This window comes from Sceloporus undulatus, chromosome 2, assembly GCF_019175285.1.
Source record: "Sceloporus undulatus isolate JIND9_A2432 ecotype Alabama chromosome 2, SceUnd_v1.1, whole genome shotgun sequence".
NCBI lineage: Eukaryota > Metazoa > Chordata > Lepidosauria > Squamata > Phrynosomatidae > Sceloporus > Sceloporus undulatus.
In genome coordinates, this window is record NC_056523.1 from 264,805,410 (window position 1) to 264,826,925 (window position 21,516).

Here is a 21,516-nt window from a genome sequence, read left to right on the forward strand (position 1 = left end):
TGGTGTAAATGACCTGCCATTCATCATAGAGTTTTGTTGAAACTCTCTGGCAAATCCTGGCAGAACAGACAGCCCCACCCACCCTTACCTAATTCAGCCATTGTAACCTGTGAGATGTCCCCATTGCTGCGTCTAATGTGGAAATGGGTTGCCTAGCTGCAACCACATGGCCAGGAGTTTGGTTTCCCCATCAGACACAGTGAGAGGGCTTCTCACTGGGGCAATGGCTGAGTAAGGTAAGGGGTGTGTGGCAGTAGTGGGTCCGTAGCATAGGGCTGGGCGGGCTGTAAACACCCACCCACCCCCCATCAACCTGGGGATTAATCTGGATTGGGATTGGCCTGTGCTATGCTGGTTCTTCTGTTTAGGGCCAATATCAAGATCTACCAGAAATTCTATAAATACTACTTTTTTCTCCCAGTAAATCCCCCATCACTGGCTCTATGGCACTCAGAACTGGTATGTATTGTCTTCAGGAAGAAACCGATAGAAGACGGACTCCCTATGAGTCATATGGGGCAGCCTCAAACAAGCAAGAATGCAAGCAACAATCCATCTATTAATGACATCATTGTGCAGAAGCATGATCTGACTAATCCCCCCCCCAACAACTATGGGAATTATGCAAATAGAGTAGAAACAGATGAAAATTGACTCCCCAGACCATTTTGAGCCCTTACATTTTTCCTAGCCTCAAACTTCCAAGCCAAAATTCTGTAGCACTGGACAGTTGCTAACATTTAGCCATGATACTAATAAGGGCTGTCTGGGTGGTAAAGGCCCAATTCACTACAACACCTCACAAGAATACTCAAGAGGTGGTTTTGCCAGTTCCTTCCTATGAAATATAGCTTACAGCACCTGGTGTTAGTTGGCAGGCTCTCAAGTACTAACAAGGGCTAATCTTGCTTAGCTTCCAAAATCAGACGGGATTTGGTACCTTCATTTACTGAAGACTAAACTACACTGGACTTAGAATTTGCTTCAGACTCAATAAGCTTTGGTACACTATTTGTCACTATGCTATAGTAAATATATGAAAGTGCTTAATGCAGAAGAAGAAAGATTTAAAAGCTCAGCCTGCATTCTGAAAATGACATGTATTACCTAAAAACATTCACATGTAACTTAAGGTGCACATTTAACTGATTTAGGGAGAGTATGTTACATTACCATGGGGGGGGGGTTGTAAAAGAGAGAGAGCAGCTGACAGTAATTTCACAAGAAATTGAAATCTTGACATGAATGTTTCTATTCAAAATAGCTTCCAAGTAAGTAACTCCGGGCAGAATGCTGAATTCAGAAAGACAATTTCAGTTGCCAGATGACTAAACCTTCATTAAGGGGGAAAGGACTGAGGGCCACAAGAGACACTGCTGAGTGTGCCCAGGATGGAATTAGTCCTGCCCTCTCTGAGATTAATTCTGCACAAGATTATGTGATGGATTAAAAGACAACATTGGTGTGAATTAAGGCCAGTCCTCTTGTGTAACACCAAAACCTCATAAAAGGGCATTTGAGGTAGTAAAGGGAGAGAAGATGGAAAATGGAGGCTGTAGAATAGGGTGAGATCTAAACAGCTGCAGTGTTTTTACCTTCTAATGAAGTTTTATGTGGTTTTTAAAATTCTTAATTTGCCTATCTGTTTCATTTTGCCTATCCTTTTCAAATCCTGCTTTCTTTTATTTTACTGTAACTTGTTTCCTATTTGTTGGAATTTTTACTGAGTTTGTTTATATATGCCATTTGCTATCCCTCCTCATGCTGATTAACTTGCTATTCTGTCAGCAGATTTTTGAGTGATACTAAAAGCCTTGAAAAACTGTAAAAAGCTGTTTGGGATTGGGGGAAAAATAAAAGAAAGGGAGCTATTGGGGATGTTCTTTGGTGCTCTGGTTTGTTTATGTTAGCAGTGGCTTCAAACTTTCCACATTTTAATAGCAATTAGGATCTAGTACCATTTCCTTGAATAGCAGTACTTAAAATCATCCCCTTCACATACTATATGGACTTAAAAAATTGTTTGTGTAGTGTGCATATTTTCGTTCATCTCACAGATTGCACCTCTCTGTCTCTCACAGGCCTCTCGTGCCTCATGTGCCATCCACCTTAACACTGAGCTCTCATGCTTTCTGCTCCCTCACTTTATTTCCCTCCTCGCACCAGAGGAATTGACTCATGGTTGCTAAGGGGCATGCACTTGCTGTGCCACGGATGAAACATACAGAGCTAAGCGGGAAATACATAAAAAGACGATTTTTGTTTTGCTATGGTTGGCGGATGACATAACAGAGAGATGCACAGAAGTGTCTGTAGGGCCTTTTCAGCAGCCTCGTCTTCTTTCTTTCTTCTCCATGGGCCATGCAGGGTGGCCTCCGCATGCCTCAAGCCAGGATGACATTGCTGGGTTGCTTTTCTTCAGCAATACATTTATCACTCCTCCTCCCACCAGTACTGGCTCTGTGGAAAACCATTGAGAAGAACTGCTCCAGATGCAGGGTGGGGAAGCAACTCATCAGAAAAACCCAGCAACCTTCTCCCAGCAGAAGAAGCACAAAGGCAGCTGTAGGGCCTTTTCAGCAGCCTGGTCTTCCTCTTTTCTTATCCCCTGAGCTGAACAGGCTGGCCTCTGTGTGCCTTTTGGTCGCTAAGGGCATGCATCTACTGCACCAACAACAGAACCTTCAGAGAAGCTAAGCAGGAAACGTATTTTAAAAAGAAAAGCTGATTATGCTATGCATGAGGTTGGAGGCAGACATAATGGGGGAAGACGCTTAGCTTCACTTTTGCAGGAACCAGACAATCCTCAATGGTGTGTACACATATACATAGGCTTGCCCTTCTTTTTCACATTTGCCATCTTGAAAACTTACTTTTCTTGCTCCCCACCCTTGAGCAACTATCATACATACACCCCTTGGATGTCCCACTCCAGTTTGAGAACCACTGGCTAGAAGAAAGCCTTATGAATGAACTGCTCCATCACTCTCATCACCCTCATTCAAAGCTGGTGAAGAAAGAGAAGGGAGAAACAAGGCTTTGAGAATTTAAAGGAAGGTAGTAAAAGAAGAAAAATGGGGATGGGGGGACAAGGATATATAATCTCTATGTAAGGAAACATTAATCGACCTGAAAATAATATAAATACATATGTACTGAAACATAAAATAAAGTGAAAGGAACCAGCAGAGTTTGGATCTTTCATGTATCACTGAACATGAGGAAGGTTATCCTGGATCAGACCAAATGCCTACTATCTACAAGGGGTGTGCTTCAGAGTTAAACCCAGAACTAATTTGGCTGATTTGAACAGATTTGGTAGCACTGAATCAAGATTCTCTCAAAAGTGGATTGAACCTTAATACTCCTGAAGACCTCTACCATTATCATATAAATACCTAGTCCATCAGATGTAGCCTTTTGGCTCCTTTGAGTGGCTATTATATTTTGCTGTTTGTGGCTTATTTCTATCCCATCCTTGATTTAGCAATAGAAAACATGCTCACCATTATTCTGCTACCTTCTTAATATTAAGTTTTTACTAGTCTGGCTTTGTCTTGATCTAAAGATTCTTCTTAAGCATTCTTTTTGGACAGGTTCTATTTGTCTTCATGGTATTCCAAAGTACAAAATGTCCCTGAGTGCTTAACAAATCTAGAAACCCCCCCCCTCCCTATACCATCTCATGTCACCCTATGCTTTTAGATCCCTTAGCCTTCCCTGTGTAGTTTTCTCTACATTAGGCCAGAAAAGTCTACCTTTCCCTATGTTCTTGACACATGATGACTGCTGACCCCACTGCCCATACCATGTGATGAAAAAACTAATCCTATTGCTTTTTCTCCAACTTAGAGAAGCCTGCACAACAGAAAGGGCAATTTGGAAAAGAGTGCTAAACCACACACAAGCCAACAGAACAGGATAGATGCTTACAAGCACACAAGTCAAAAGGTAAGATAATTTGCCTTATTTTGTAAGTCACAAATGTCATTTCAAGCATTCTTTTAAAATATTTAATGTACATTCTCTCTATTCATACATCTCCAGTAAAACACTCTCACTTCCACATTTGTAATTCTGACACTGTACATTGTGTACTTGCTTAACAGTCTTGCAGCAGAACATTGTCTTTGTCCTGGAAGCATACTGTTTCTACTGAGCTGGCAGGAGTGCCATTTTTTTCCTGCTATATTATCTAAAGCCCTTGATTCACTAGTGCCACTGCTGCTTTTTTTTTTTTTTTGCCTGCCTGTACTTTGAGAGTAGAGAATCAGAGTGTCGATAACAGGAATCAGTCTTCAACACAAACACATTAAAAATACTCAAACCAAGTAATAGGATTGTGGCAGTAATATTTGTTAAGTATAATTAATCTATAAACAGGAATAGGAGCAGTTTTATCTATGAATATTTTTATGTAAGACTACATTATTCATGGGACAAAGCAGTAAATACATTAGAAAGTGGGAATGCAAGGGAACACCAAGATAATTTATGGAAGCCACTACTAAAGGGATATTCATGACAATCCCAGTTTATCACCATTACAAACAGCATTTGTCTTCCAAGTTCCAAAAGAGTCACCTATTGACATTAATTAAAATTCCACTAATTTTCACACCTGTTTTCTAATGAGATGCATACAATATCATACAATCTTTCCTTCTGCACTGAAAGGTGCCAAAATGGCAGCAACTGATCATTTCTTTTCTCCCTATTGATCTCCACTGAAAGGTATTTCTGAATATATGACTAGAGAAAGAGTAAAGAGGAAAAAATCAATCAGAGATGGGTCACAAATGCACATTTCAATAGTGTGATTAATCCATTGACAGAATAATTCTTTGTTCATTGATTTAAAACATCCATCTAATAATTAGCAGGAAGGAATAAAGAAATGATACTTTAAAACTCCATGGCCACACAAGTGTTCCCTGTGGGGCTGAAACTGACTGATTCATCTCTCCACAAATTGTTAACAGCAGAAATGTTTTTCAACTTGGTTTTGATCTTCTGTCAACACTTTCATTTTATTCAAAGATTTATGGAAGCAAACACAAAGTTCCCTTTACAGCATAGGAAGGAAATAAAAGAGGTTGTCTTATTTGGGCATTTTTAGAAGTATGTTGTATTAAAATGTGAGGAAAGGAGTGTGTTAGGTGCATCCCCTCTCTTTTCACTTTTGTTGTCTTGCTACCTGCAGAGTGCAAGTCTGAAGCAGTGGACCTCCATTATCCACTCAAGCTTCCCACATGAGATGGAAAGTCCTTTGTTTAATCATCACAACCCCAAAACTTCAGAGGAAGGTTGCAATTCAGTTCTTTACCTAGTAGACTGCAGTAAAATGCATTTAACCTTTAATCATAAACACCCCATGAGAACTGGGTTTCTTTGACCTTTAAAATATCCTCTTTTAAAGTTTTGAATACATCCCTTGCTTTCTTAGTACTTTTGGTTTCTGAAAGATGGACTCTCTTGGGGCTTGTCTATTCTTGTGTACTTTGGCATTTACCACAGGGCTACATTGGAACTAAGCTATAGTTATATATTTGTATATCCTAGATTTCTTCCAAGTAAAACCTCTTCTTTCCACTAAATTAGCTGTTGGTTTGCAACTGTCATATACATCTGATCACCTCCTGGAGGCTATGGGGGTGCAATTCTACTATAAAAAAGAAGCCAAGGGAAGAACCACTAAATTAGCAGCAGTTTATCTTGTTACCCTGTTTCTGAATAGTGAAGCAAAGGTGGAAGCTCCAAGGGCCCGAAAATGGCTCCTCCTTCCCATGCCAGGCACATGCTTGCCCACACTTGTTCTAAAGATATTAAGTACAGCAGCCTAGCACTCAAGAAGTGAAAATCTATACCATATATTAAAGCATCCATTCATCTGTTCTGCTATACAAATCCACATGCTTGATCAGAGTCACCAAACCTGATGTGTTTATAATGAGATCAAAATGAGCACTACAGTAAAGTTTTTGTACTTAGTCCATCAACTATGATCCAAAACACACTGCAGAAATAATCCTGTTTGAGATCGCTTTAACTGCCCTGGCTAAGTGTGAGGAATCCTGGGAACTGTAGTTTATTGTGGCACTAGGGCTTGCTAATAGAGAAGACTAAATGTCTCACAAAACTAGTTCTCAGAATTCGCTAGCATTGAACCAGGTCAGTAAAAGTGGTCTCCAACTGGATTAATTCTGCAGTGTGTTTTGGGTTTATGTTGAGTAAATTCCAAACAACCACTCTGAGATTCTGTAGTTTTTGCGGTATAGTGCAGTACTGACATTTAAACATAGGTTGAGTTGCAAAATATTTCATACAAATTTGGAACTGACAGACAAGTTTCACCTTTTTGCAGAAAATTCCTGGGTGTGGTCCATTTTGCATGGGAAATTTTTTTTAAGGATTGCAGGTGCTACCAGACAAACTTTTGTTTCATTGAAATCATAAATGAGATCATCAACAGACTCACAGATGTATAACCTGTAATTACACATTCACAGAAGGTCCATATTCATGATGCTATGTAGTCACAATTGTGCCATTATTGCCACAATCATAAATGTCCCACAATCTACTTTACTAGGCATTAACCACACAAAGAGAAGGGGGTCCATTCTGCTAATGATGGGGCACAGAAGGAGGACATCTGTACACCTCTCCCTTCAGCCAGTGATGCTGCAGTGATCAAAAACAAGACCTATGTCATGTTTACTTGTTGCAACCATACTGACTGGTGGGAGGTGGGTTTCAAATGTCTTCCGTCACACCCCAATTACGAGCAGAACAGCTCCCGTTCTCTCCACACAATTAATAATAATAATAATAATAATAATAATAATAATTCATATTTCCTGCCTCTCCCTGCGGATCAAGGTGGGATTACAACCGATAAAATCAAATGATACAATTACACAACCCATACTACATAAAATAATCAATTAAAACATGCCAAGATGCAATACAATCATCAACGAAGCCAAATCATCATCTGTTTCTGTACTGTTGAATCAGGTGTGAAAAATTCTATAAGATCCGCTATAAAAGATCAGATAGGCCCAGTAAAGCAGGGTTTGGGGGTGGGGGTTCAAGCCAGGAGACACTACTTAGCTGTGTAACATAAAAGTTATGTAACTAAGTAGCAGGTAGAATTCTGGCCATAATCTCTGTAAATGTAGGCTTGATGGTACAAAAATCAAATTCCAAAGGGTAATTCTTAATGAATTGTCATAGTTACAGCAAGAGCTCATATAACACAAGGGATTGTTTCAGGACTGTTTGTGTATAACAAAAAATATGTATAATCACAAATACAATTTTTTGAACCTGATAGAACACTATTCTAGGTGTTTTTAGATCCTCCAGTAAAGTTCTATGGTATGCTTCCACCAGAAACTGACCAAAGAATCATGCAGGAGGACCTAGAAATGCCCAGAGAGAACATATTTTTCCGATCACATATAACTGAAACCCTGCTATACAAACTCACATTATACAAGCCCTTACTGTACTTTTTGTACCATGGTCCAAATTCTAAAAATAAATAAACAAACAAAGTATTGGAATAGCTAATATTGCAAAACTCATACATATATGTTTCAACTTCAAACAAACAAAATAAATAAATAAATAAATAAATAAAAATTTATTTATATCCCACCTCTCTATAAAATGCAATAGGGGCAGCTTATAAGGAATACATGTATATTCAGCACCAACAAACTCATTTAGAAGTAGCATAGGTTGAGATTTCCCTGCAGAAATAATTAAATACAGTATTTTTTGTTAGGAAGTATGATATTTACCTGATCTACTGTAGTGACATCAGTAGCTACAGCATCTGGTGGTCTGTTAGGTGGATTCACTGTGACCTGGAAACAAACAAAGAAAATAAAAACAAGCAGTATACTTTTGAAAAAATTAGCAAAAATACTAAAAACCCATTTTGTGACTGAATGATTTGGTTTCTATTCTGTTGGAAAAAAGCACTGTGTGAAGAATAAAATCCAATGAGCATTTGGCTGAGGCAATGCACAGTACAAGGAGCCAATGGGCAGTAGTACCAAATTAGCACTGCCCAAAGTACCTTGCTTTGTGGGACAGCATGGTATGTAGACTCCGAAGGCATATCCTGGGAGTTGGCAGCCCACCAAAGGAGACTAGAGTTAGGAGGAAGAACACAGGCAAACTGCAAGTAGGGATGCAACACATACTTATTCGCCTGGATTCCTTGTGATTGGGCGGGCTATAAATAAATTATTATTATTATTATTATTATTATTATTATTATTATTATTATTATTTTACTAAGAATGATGAATGAGTAGAATATAATGCAGGTATGGCCAAGAAAGCCTTGTAGGTTTCTGGAAAATGAAGTGTTTTATTCTTTGTCCATTCTCTTTGATACTTTAATCCTCATGTATTAGGTAAGATAAACTAGTAAAGTGTGGAGTATTTTCTGACTTCAGTAACAGTTCCAAAATATTACTAAAATGTCCCCATATTCAAAGGAATATTTGTTTGCACAGAATTCCAACAAAATATATAAAGCCAGAAAGCACAAGATGTCCTTGCAACCTCCTTACTGTCTTTCCATCAGCAAGTGAAAACTTCCCTGTTCTGACAAGCTTTTAGGAATTGACTGCAAGAGCGTTTAACAGTGTGCTGTTTTGCTGATTGTTATCCTTCACCTTTTAATGGATTTCTTTTAAAAGGCTTTTAATTCTATGGATTGTTTAACTGTATAACAATAATTTTTCATGTGTTTTTAACATGTTTTTGTAAATGCCTTTAACCTTATTTGCTTTAATTTTTAGAAGCTGTCTTGAGTCCCAATATTGGGAAGAAAGCAAGACATAAAAGAACAAACAAGAACAACAACATGGAGTAGGAGTAAAATAAAATCAAACAAGCAAAAATTAAATGAAATGTATACTTCTTCTATTGTGAGATGTTTTACTGACATTTAGGATTATTAATATCCATCCTCCCAGTGGGATTATTTATTTATTTAAAGTCTTTCTACCCATCCATTCATCCAAAAAGCTCCAAGAGCAGCTTATAAACCAGCAAACCAGCTAGAACAATAAAAATATACCATGCCTGTTTCCCTGAATCATGGTTTGCTGGAACACAACATTGGCTGGGACAAAAAAGCAAAACTTTTAGCTGATTTTGTTTAACTTTGTGAGCTGCCTTGGGTCTCACATTCAGAGAAAGGCAGAGTATAAGTGGAATAAATAAAATACATGAAATTTTAAAAAGCACTCAAGGGCAGAAATTCATCCTAGTTGCTTTTTGTCCACAGAAAAAAGAATGACTGAAATTTTGAGACACCGGCTATTACTATGCATCTGTACAGTAGGTCCTTCTTATCCACGGGGGTTCCATTGTGGACCATGGCAAAAACCACAGGATTTTCCAATGGCAGTGTGCATGGCCACTCTGCCGCAGCCTTGTACACATGTGGTCATTAGCGGCAATGGGGCTTGCAGTCTGCGGAAGCTTAAATCTGCTGATGGCAAGCACACAGTTAGGGAGAGCAGTCTGTATACATTCTCAAAGATGAAAGCATATTTGGAGAACTAAAGTGCAATATTAAAACAGAGTGTTAAAATAATCTGTAACTGCACAGTCATCTTCCACACTATATTCTGTATTCTATGAAAGGTGAATATGTATGTTTGTGGCATTTCCAACAGTATGTATAACATTGCAAATTTCCAGGTTGCTAACTGAAAACATTCTGAAGCCAAAAGCTTTATGCATACACAGTAAGATCTTCAGTTTGCTTTATATAGTAATGGCACTGAAGTTCAGAACTGGGAAAGTACAGTGATACCTCGGGATACGAAATACCCAGGTTACGAAATTTTCGGGATACGAAAAAATCCCATAGGAAAACATTGTTCCGGGTTACGAATGTTTTTTCGGGTTACGAAAAAACTTTTGGTGCTTTTTTCGGCTTTTTCGCATGGAATCGCGGCTTTTCCCCATTAGCGCCTATGGCAATTCGGCTTACGAAGGCTTTTCGGGTTACGAACGGTGCCACGGAACGAATTAATTTCGTAACCCGAGGCACCACTGTATAGGAAATAAACTTCCATATCATTGAGAACGAAGTTGCTTAGAAATGTTATATGCCACATATATATATAGTGTACAGCAGGGGTAGGCAACCTGTGGCCCGCGGGCCGGATGCGGCCCATTGTGGCCTTGGGACCGGCCCCAGCCCGGTTCTGCCGCCGATTGCCGCCGGGGCCTTTGGCCTCTCGCGCGCAGGGGCAAGGGGGGCAATTGTCTATAGAAGCCTCAGAAACATGCATTTATATTAACATTTTTTAAAAAATCAGCAAATTTTTTTGCGTGTCTTCTACTTTTTTTTAAAAAAAGTGTCCACCATTTGACAATGTTGTCCTACATTTGTCCCGGTTTATTTATTTATTTAATTTTTTAAAAAAATTATTTATTTATTTATTTATTTGCTTCGGCCCCCCAGTTGTCTGAGGGACAGCAACCTGTCCCCCGGCTCAAAAAGGTTGCCTACCCCTGGTGTACAGTGTCTAATATTTGTGTTTTTTTGTTTGGTTTTTTGTTGTGTTTTGGGTTTTTTTGTAAATATACTTGTATGTATATGTCTGTATTTTTCTGTATTTGTTTTTATTGAGAATAAAGCTTTAAAAAAAATTCTGGACTAGTTGTTGAGGGATTGCAGAGCACAGAATTCCTGTTCTCACCTCATCCCTCTCTCATCCCAGAGATCAGGAACAGCTGGCTGTATTGATGTTTTGGATTTACATTCCCAGTGAAGGAGCTATTGGTCTAAACCTGTGGTTCTCAACCAATGGTCCTCCAGATGTTTTGGACTGCCCTCTCATGATGGCTAATGTCCAGGAATTCTGGGAGCTGAGGTCTCAAACATCTGGAGGACTAACAGTTGAAAACCTCTGGTCTAAACCATCCAGAGGGAGCAAGACTCCACAATGCTGATTTTTTTCTTTTCAAGGTCAGAGCCGACAACCAGCTGTGCTGCAGGCCATGTCTTTGAAGCACAAACATAACATCCATTAACACCAAGAAGCATAGGAAATAGTTACCAATGTGGTTTAACTCATTCCCATATTCCTTGATGGCAACAAATGTAGCACGTTTGATAAAGTCCATTAGCTTAATTATGAGATCTCTGACACCAGCTCTTCTCAACTTGAAAGTCCACTCTCACCTCAAAAGTGTAAATTTTGGGAAAGTGGAATAAGTGGCAGGGAGTAAGAGCTGTAAGAAAACTAAAGGAAAAAAGATCTAATTTTAACTGGGTAGCAGGGAGCTAAGGCACTGCTAGTTTCATAACTGGCAATTACCAATAACGTTTAAGTTTAACTACTACATTGTTCAGCTAATCTGTCAGCCAACACAAAACCTCTTTCTCAGATGAACTTACTTTCGATTTTTCAGATGATCGCTTTCCACCAAAACCACCAGCTCCAACAATGAACACAGAGAATTGATTGTAGCATACAAGATCCTTTCCAGAATATGTGTGGACTAGAAAGAAACACATGAGAAGGAAGAACTTTCTGAGTTTAATTACACCAAAAACTGTATGCCATGCAGAAAGGAAACAAATTTAAGAATGATAAAAGAATAGGAAATGGTGATACTTTGCTCTCCTATCCCCATTAGGTTGCTTCCAAAAGGCCATTTATAAGGGATGGGTAAATGCAGTCTGTGGGCTGTATGTACCACCTGCGGGCCAGTATTGCCCTATGCCTCCCCAATTGTTATTAAAAGTGAAAAGGGCCTGTGAGGCACCACAGTCTAACCTCCCAAACTATTTTATTATTAACTGCTTAATAATATTAATCTGTTTCATTCTGTTGTCAACTCTGAGAAAGTGTCTACTGATGGGTAAAATACAAATACTGTAAACAGATAAATACATAACTAAACCTGATTTGTAACTTATACACATATAGAGTCATAGGTAATGTGACACTGTTCCCCTTGGGGTGGAAAATACAAGAGGAACAAGGCTTCATTTCTTAACTTTAAAACTCAAAACCCTTAATACTAAACCCACAGGCATTCTAGATAACAGAGGATGTACAAACAAACAAAAAACATAAATGCTCTTCAGGCTTATTACCTTTTTTGGCAGAATATCAAGGCCACTTCATGCATTACATTTTTATATGTATGGCAGTGTGATACTCAAATTGCCCTGAAGACAAGAGAACATTCTAATAAATATTACACAGACTTTCCTAAAGATGGTTTCAAGGCACAGTTTGAAAGGAACATGCAGTTTTACAGACTATATTTTTCTGACAATTTGTGCCCTTAATATCAAGCAAAATTATTACCATCTAAGAGTATAACAGCTCCTGAGCCTTTATCAAGGATGTCAGCAACTGTAGCTTCTGAAGTTAGTTTCCCTAAAATCCAAAAGAAAATTAAATGGCACATTTTGAATCAACAAGAATTGATTTCTTTTTTTTAACATACCCCCCCCAAAAAAACCAATACCACTCAGAAGAAAAATACATATAGCATAGCAGCATTGAAAACTTGGATCAAGCATCCAGCTGCACAAAACATTAAATACTGAGACCTGAGTGAATGTGTTTATTCTACTCCTTAATGTATGTGCACTCTCTTTCAAAGCAAGAGATACAGTACCTGAACCAGATTCACAGACACAGTTCCACAATATTGAGAATGCTGTTCTATGTAGTCAAAGAATCCAAGGGCCCTTACATACTTTGTTGCTGTTTACTGCCCTCGAGGGACCCTGTGGATGAGGCCTCTCTACAGCCTCCTGTCCTCCACTGTTCTGCTCAGGTCCTACAGGCTCAGGTGTGTGGACTCTTTTATTGTGTCTAGCCATCTGGCATGTGGTTTTCTCCTCCTTTTCTACTGCCCTCTACCTTTCCTAGCATTATTGTCTTTCCCAATGATTCATCCCTTATCATGATGTGGCCAAAGTACAACAGCTTCAGTTTAGTCATCCTGGCTTCCAGAGAGAGATGGGCTTGAGCACCATATCTCAAAGTAGTTTATTTTATTTCTATCGGCCTTCTTCATGTCCAGCTCTCACACGTGTAAATGGTGACAGAGAGTATGATGCTTGGATGATCCTCACTTTGGTGTTCAGATTTATATTTTTACATTTTAAGATCTTGTCCAGTTCTTTCATCATTGCCTTTCCAATCCTAATCTTCTTCTAATTTCTTGACTGCAGTCAATGTTCAAATCCCTTGGATTCCATAGTTCCCCAAGCTATGGGAACTGTTTGATTATTTCAATTTTCACCTCTAGTATGAATTCTTATAGATCTTCTGTGGCCATTATTTTTGTTTTATTGATGTTCAGCATTAAGCCTACCATAGCACTTTCCTCCTTGACCTTCTTCAGTAATTGTTCCAAGCCTTTGTTGGTTTCTGCTAGTACTATTGTATTGTCTTCATATCTAAGGTTGCTAATGTTCCTTCCTCCAATCTTCACTCCCTGCCTCTGAGTCTAAGCCTGCTCTGCGTATGATATTGTGCACTATACAGTTATAATACTATGGTTCCATTTTAACTTCCCTTGTTCCATCCTGTAAAATTGTGGATTTGCAGTTTAGGAGAAGGCATTGTGAATTCTCAGCCAGACTTTAGTGCCTCACCAAAGTACAAACCTCAGGATTCTATAGGAGGTAGCCAAGGAGGTTAAAGTGGAATCATATCACTGTATTTATATATTGTGAAGAGGCCCTATATGTGTGAAATCACAGAGAGATCAGACATTCACAGGGTGACCCACCTAGGCACTCTTTTGCCCTATACTGTGGCAAACACAAAAACCTTCCTTCTTTCTTTCCAGTCGATTGCCTTCCATAACTGTCTATGTGTAAGAGTTATTTTTCTAGACTTGTAGGGTCTGCTTTACTGTAAGTCTGGTAACAGAGCAAGGTATGTGAAATGTTCAATTATATATATAATTTTATTAAATACAACTTATGCTATACATTATTCAGCTTCTTACCACCATCCAGCACACTGAACTTTACAGTTGCAATTATCCTTTATCACAAATGCAACACGATCAATCTAAGTCTTAACCACATCAACACAATCTTCCCTCACAGTCTCTTTCTTCCCACCAATCCTATCCATTCTCCACAAAAATCAATCCCAATCTTCTAAAACTGGCCTCTTCAGGACTGCATTCCTATCTCACTCATTCTCATTCTCACTCTCATGTACCCTCTTTCCTAACACAGGTCCTCCTTCCTCTCCTTTTCAACAATCAACAATCATATGTGTATTCTCTTTTTACCAAACATCCCCCTGCCTCTGTCATTCAGTCTTTGTATATACCCATTGCCTTACTAACAGTATTAAACTACAGCACAAGGGTACAAAGTATACTACAATTTATGTTTAACATAAGAAACAGCACTATGCACTACAGGAAAAATAAGCAAAAGTAAAACACTATACTTATGAGAATGTTATTTCTTTCTGGGGGGGGAGTGGGATTCATGCGAGCAGCCCCACAACACAAGACAACTACATTTTATGTTTTATTTTTGTTCCACTTTGTGTATCTGGGCTCTTGTTGTTTGAGTAGGGCACACCTGATTCAGCACAAAGAATTCTTTGGACATGGGGCATTTTTATATCCCATGATATACCTGAATTCTCATTGGTTATATTTGCACAATATCCCTAATAATAATAATAATAATAATAACAATAATAATAATAATAATAATAATAATATATTTTTATCCCGCTTTTCCAATGATCAAAGCGGCACACAGATTAAACAAAAGTACATCGAAGTAAAAAACGATAAAAACAGCATTTAAAAAACTTGAATCTGTTTACATACAGTGGACCCTCTCTTTATGTGGAGGATTCATCCCAGATTCCCCCATGTAAGGGGAAGTCTGTGTATGCTCGCACCCCATTGGAAGCAATGAGTCGCGTGGACACAGGCACGCATGCCATTGCTTCAATTGTCGTGTGGCTTCTGCATAATCTGGAAGCCGCATATGATGCGGGTGCACTGTATATGTTACGTGGAAATTGCTTGTTTAATTTGGGAATCTGAGATAGCATGCTAGTCAATCTGTTAGGGCAGAACCTAATCATTCTGGGAAGTGGGGGGAGCCTCTTGTCTCATCCTGAATGAAAACCTATTGCAAGATATAACTTCAAAACAGGCACCATGTGGACAGGGTTCCCCTACCCTGTGGGTGTTTTATGAGCAATGATCAGATCACTGAATTATTTATTTATTAATTTATTTCAGTTATATCCTGCTTTTCCCCCCGGAGGGACCCAAGACAGCTCACAGATAAAGATAAGGAAGATAAATATAAGGAAATGCACCCAGAAAGTCTTCCTGGGGATCTTCCAAAGGCCATGACACCCTACAGTGGGAAGAGGCCACAAAAGAGCTGACCATTTGGCTTTAAAAAAAAGTCTCTGCTTTCCCCCACCTTTTGACAAAGTGGCCTCTGGTTGTAGAGAAATTTATTCACAAGAACTCAAGGAAAGCAGAAGTGCAGGAAGGACTTTTATTTGCCCCTGAAATATTCTTTAGGAAGATCCAACTGGACCCAAGAGATGGTCATTTTCCTTTCCTTTGTTCCGTGCTTTCTTTCTGGAGAATGGATGGGATTGGTGGGAAGAAAGAGACTGCAGAAATATCTTTTGTCACCTTCCGGCTCTAATTTTTTAGCCACTTCCTTACTCTTTGCAGAATCCAGACCCTATCAGCTTTGGGAGTATGCTTATTTGATTTATTATTTCTCCATTGAGAAGCAAATAACTATTACCTAACTATGTGCTTTATCCACTTACTAACTGTATTTATTAAGTTCTACCATAATATCCGTAGTTACAACTGTGTAAATTTTCATTCTTGTGTTTTGAAATCATTGTTGAGTTTTGAATATAATTCCTGTTTTGAAACAATTCTTTGGAGGTCTTTAAACAGAGGCTGGATGGCCATCTGTCAGGGATGCTTTGATTTGGATTTCCTGCATGGCAGGGGGTTGGACTGGATGGCCCTAGTGGTCTCTTCCAACTCTATGATTCTATGATTCTATGAATTCAATGCAAAATGTAGGTTAATATGTAGAAAATTTACGAAACATGTTAAAGAGATGAATCAAATACAAAACTTTGAGGAAGTTTTTTGTTAGAAGATAAATGAAAATCAGACATAATTGTGTTTTATGTTTTTTGTATAAGAATGTATTGTTTTGTTCGTCTTGTTTTTGGAATATGTGATTTGCATTTTGTATGGTTATTTTAATAATAAAAACTATTTTAAAAAAATAGGTTACTGGGTCTAATTCCTCTGAATTCTGCAACCAAAGTCCCAATATCAAAATAGATCAGAATAATCACTGTACAGTTTATATTTTGTTATCCTTGGATTGTACACCTTTGACAGAATGTAAAGTTTGGAACTGTTTCTGTTTCTGTAAAAGGTCATGTGGTGGCACTATACGAATAAGAATAAGTAGTAGTAATAGTAGTATAAGGGCATGCTTGGGAACAGAGGTTCCAAAATACAAAAAAATAAATGTTTTAACCTAGTACAAGAGCATTTTTAAAAAAGGAATAATTAACTAGTTGTGTCTTACCTGATGTTGGTAGTGGCTTATACAGTTCCAGATACTGCTCACCATGTAACATCTACAGTAAGACAGCAGTAACATTGACAGAATTATACTGCTGCCATCTATATAGTTGTAGAACATCTTTAAAATAATTAAACTTATTTTTTCTTCTATCCGCACATGGCAGCAAAAGATAGCACTATTTATTTAAAGAATTTTATTAAATACTTATATTAAATAACTGTATTAAATATTTATTTAAATAGACACATAATTGTATCATCAACATTTTGACACATGCCTAATCTCTAGGAATTATATGAATAAATGAAGCCCTCAGGTAAAGAATATTGTTTTCTATGTAAATGAAAATTAAAGAGAATAAAGATGAAGTTTACATTTTTTCTCTCTTAAAGACATCAAAACTTTTGCTGTTGAAAAGGAATGGAAATAAAATGGCATTATCATCATCACCATCATCATTTACATTTAACAAATCATCAGTCTGAAGTACATAGTGGGCCTTTGGTATGCTGGGTTTGGTCCCAGGACCCCCTGTGGATACCAAAATCCATGACTCAAGTCCCATTAAATACAATGGCATAGTAACATGGTGTCTCCTATCCAAAATGGTAAAATCAAACTTTGCTTGGGGTTATTTGGTGTTTTTTTAAAAAATATTTTCAAATACGGACAGTTGAATCCATGGATAAAGAATCCGAGGACATTACATGCCAACTGTATACATTAGGTACAGGACCCCCAAATTTTCCCAGACTTCTATTTATAAGGTTGTTCTTTGTTTAATTCACTCTTTTTCTCACTAAGAAATTTTATAATGTATTAAATAAATGTAGTATAATCACACCTCATCATTGTCCCTGCACCTTTTGTTAGCCCTTTGAAAGGAAAAGGTAAAAAAATACTTGGAATCTGTGGACGATATGCAGAGCACAATGTATTCAACATCTGAATAAAATGTATTATGACTGATAAAATATGATGTGATGCCAAGGAAGTCAGGGCTAGTCTATACACAAGTGCAGTATGAAAATTGGTGCATGTTTTCACACTTTCACATTGATGGTTGTCTTCACTTTCCTATGTAAATTTCACATCTATTTGCATCTATTCAACCTCCCTCTGCCAAAAATGCATAGCCATCCGAATGCATGCAAAGCAGGAAGATAGCCACATGTGTGATAATGCACATTTCTGCTGATTTCAGTGAGTATTTTGGTAAAAACCGTGAAGCCTTTTTCAGCAGTTTCAGAATTTTTCACGGTGTGTGCGCAAAAAGCCAAAACTCCTACAAATCGTGTATAGCTGGATCACATTCTATTCGACTGGAATGAGGGGTATTTTAAATGTGTAGACTAGCTCTAATACAATGGGACCCTGGCATCTGCAGGGTTTTGTTCCAGGACCTCCCGCAGATAATAAAAATCTGTGGATGCTCAAGTCCCAATAAATACAGTGGCCGAGTAAAATGGTGGCCCTTATATAAAATGGTAAAATCAAGGCTTGCTTGGGATTTTAGTTGTTGTTGAATATTTTCAATTCATGGAAGTTGGAATCCATGGATACAGAATCTGTGGCTATGGTGGGCCGATCGTACATTCAAATATTGCTTCACAATTAGTGTCTTGAATCCACTGAATTGGTGGATTCACAATTGGTGTCTTGAATCCACTGGTATTAACAATTTAACAGCTTCATCATTCTCCAATTATTTTAATGGAAAGAATTACCAGAGGACTTTTCGCACTGCATAATTACAATGCTATGGTTCCACTTTAATTACCATGGCAACATACTAAAGAATCCTGGGATTAGCAATTAAGGGAGGGCTATTTAGAATTCTCAGCCAAATAGCAATCCTGGCTCATAAACTATAAACCCCAGGATTCCACTGGATGGAACCACAGCAGTTAAAGTGGAATAAAGTTGCTGAATTTCTGTGCAGCAGGGGTCAGATTGGATGGCCCTTGTGATCACTTCTAACTCTATGATTCACTGAATAGCACCAGAATTATGTATTATGAAAGGGCTCCTGGGAAAAGAACAACTGAGTTAAAAACATGTGCTGCTTTATTTCAAAGCCAACCTATATATTCCACATGTAGAATTAAGGAATATTTTAAATAATTATTAATTGAGAAACAATTCAGATTTTAATATCTGAAAACTTTTTCCAATTGCTAAATTTATTATCACAATGGTTATGGATGCTATATACTAATAGCAATCCATAAAGTCAACTGATTGGCATATACTTGCCTTTGTGAAATCAAAACTGAGTCCTGGAATATTAGTCAAGCCACCCTCAAACATGGAAGCCTGAGCTGGTATGACTCCAAAACTAGGAAGACAGCAAAATTCCTCATTTCCTTCAAATAGGAATTTCAAGTGGTCTGGATCCTTTGTGGACATGCCCACACCAAGTGCATACAGGATGGGCTGCAAATAAGTGTATTCATATGTAATTGGAGGTAACTTCTTGCCAATAGCATTTGCCTATGAAAAAGGAAGACAAAGCACACATTATGCTGTGCATCTTAGTGTTTAGCTACTACATTCCAAACACTCAGAAGGTCATGACATCCTAAACAATGGTAAATAACCACTCACCTTTATATCAGAACACATCTAGGTATTTAAGAATAGACTGAAAGAATGAAGAGGAAGAGAGATCATTTCTCAATCCCTCTCAGGATATCAGTGTGCTACAAAGAATGAAAGTTGCTCTGTAAAACAGATATGGTCCTTTTTTAAAAAAAAAATGGTCTAGCACTTTTATTTGGCCTAAGTGTAATGTAAAGCTGAAATATAAGCACATTTTAAAAACTGGAATTAAATCCAAATTGAACTCTCAGCTACACAGACCAAGACATTCGCTTGATTTTAGCCTTGAAAAGGCCAGGAAAGTCTAATCTCTGACTGATACGCAGTACAAGTTGAGTACAGTACTGGATATCCAGTACAGGTTAAGTCTCTACTTTGGAACACAGGTGTTTTGGAGTTCAGATTTTTTCAGATTTTTAGAATTTTTGCCCACACCTACATAATGAGGTATCATGGATATGGGACCAAAGTCTAAACACAAAATTCATTTGTGTTTCACATCTACCTTTAAAAAGCTTTTAAAAAGCCAGGAAGGTCTGTTCTCTGACTGATATCCAGTACAGGTGATTATACATATAACCTAAAAACAATTTTATGTAATATTTTAATAATGTTGTGCATAAAAGAAATCCATGTACACTGAACTATCAAAAAGCAAAGGTGTCAATAGCTCAGCCATTCAAAAAAGTATTGGTTTTTGGAATATTTTGGATTTCTGAATTCTGGATAAGAGAGACTCAATCTGTAGCAGCAAATGTTATTTTTATTGTGTGTCATCAAATTGTTTACAATGTGTGGCGACCTTAAAGCAAACCTATCAAAATGTTTTCTGGGGCTGAGAGTGTATGACTCTCCCAAGGCGGGTTTCCATGGCCAAGCGAGGAATCGAACCCAGATTTTCAATGATAGTCCAAGTCAGGTAATATTCAATTAATTATTCTGTTGCAGGCTTCCATTAGCTTAATTGGGAAGGGAGATTTTCCCTCTAGTTGCCCATGTACTTCTCAAATCTGGCAGGTTGGGTGATCTTCTGGAGGAGATTTTGAGAGAACACGGGGGGGGGGGGGGCTGCAGAGGGAGGCAAATTTCTACTGAGTGGAGATTGTCATGCCCTGTGTTGGATTTTAATCCATAGCCAAATTTGGCTGTATGTAATAGATCACATGCAGAGACACTGAGTCTGGACAGCAATGAAGAACAAACAAATCTCTCTTGGCTGCAAGAGGGAATCTCTTGAGATGTTCAATTTAAATATTACAGTACTATACTAATTCTCTGCTGCCTAAACTAATACAGTTCAGGGTTTTTTCCCTATAAGGTAGGCTACTGATACTGCAATGTTACATTCGCTTGATGATCATATTTTACAGAGAAAAGTATAAGCCTATTACATGGAAACAACCTCAGGATAGAGAATGTTTCTGCCCTTCAAATTATACTAAGCTTCTCAAAATGGTTGTTTGCAGTATTCATAAGAGAAATATGAAATTGCAGTTCTAGAGTTTCTACTATGTTAGCATGTGCACAATGCAGAACCATACAAGGCAAAGAAATTACACCTATCCAACAAAATCTGAGAACCAAAATGTTTCAGTCCTCTAGAACATCAGGTTCCAAGTCTAATCCATCCAATAATTGGATTACTCATAAATATTATTTAATACAACAGAAAAATAATGGTGGAGGAAAGGCACTCTGATTTCATTTTTTTAAAATGACCATTTGAGCCAACTATTTCTCCTGAGTCATAAGTCACAATAGCTTTTCTTGGCTTCAGGCAACTAGATGACTTCAAGCTGAGTACCTTGCAGAAGGATTTTTACTTACAGGGTCAAAGCCTGTGGAGAATGCTGATGTACTGTAGCTTGTGGGATTTGGGGAGACATCTTGAGATTCTATTTGACTTAATACATCATTCAGCATACTGACTGATTCTGAAAAGAGAAAGAGAAAGGGGTTTACACCTGTTTTTCCATGAGCACCTTCTCAGCAAAAACAGCTACCACAGTAACAAAATGCCAAGGCGGCATTTCAGGGGGAAAAAACTCCATTTCTGTGCTAAAGATCTCAGCATATTTTACTATGTGCATGTACTTTATAAAGCACTTGCTAATGCAGACCTTTTTTCCATTTTGGATGCAGAAAGTGTTGTCCAGGGTAAGTACAGGTAACGGCCATTGGTAAATATAAATCGAACAAGCCTATTGTGTTCTACATTTATTTAATAACTGTCACACATATGGATCGTTGAACAAGAATCTTCT

The 21,516-nt window shown here is 38.0% G+C and overlaps 1 protein-coding gene across 3 annotated transcripts in view; it reads right to left on the reverse strand.

Moving 5' to 3' along the window:
- Positions 1–21,516, reverse strand: part of HSD17B4 (hydroxysteroid 17-beta dehydrogenase 4) — an 86,652-nt gene that overhangs the window by 27,994 nt on the left and 37,142 nt on the right. For all 3 annotated transcript variants that reach the window (XM_042448674.1, XM_042448673.1, XM_042448675.1), the window contains 6 exons: positions 21,080–21,186; positions 18,908–19,144; positions 16,652–16,703; positions 12,369–12,440; positions 11,447–11,550; positions 7,812–7,877 (listed from right to left, as the gene is read on the reverse strand). In XM_042448674.1, coding sequence (XP_042304608.1) covers positions 7,812–7,877; positions 11,447–11,550; positions 12,369–12,440; positions 16,652–16,703; positions 18,908–19,144; positions 21,080–21,186 — 638 coding nt within the window. The remainder of the gene's footprint in view (positions 1–7,811; positions 7,878–11,446; positions 11,551–12,368; positions 12,441–16,651; positions 16,704–18,907; positions 19,145–21,079; positions 21,187–21,516) is intronic.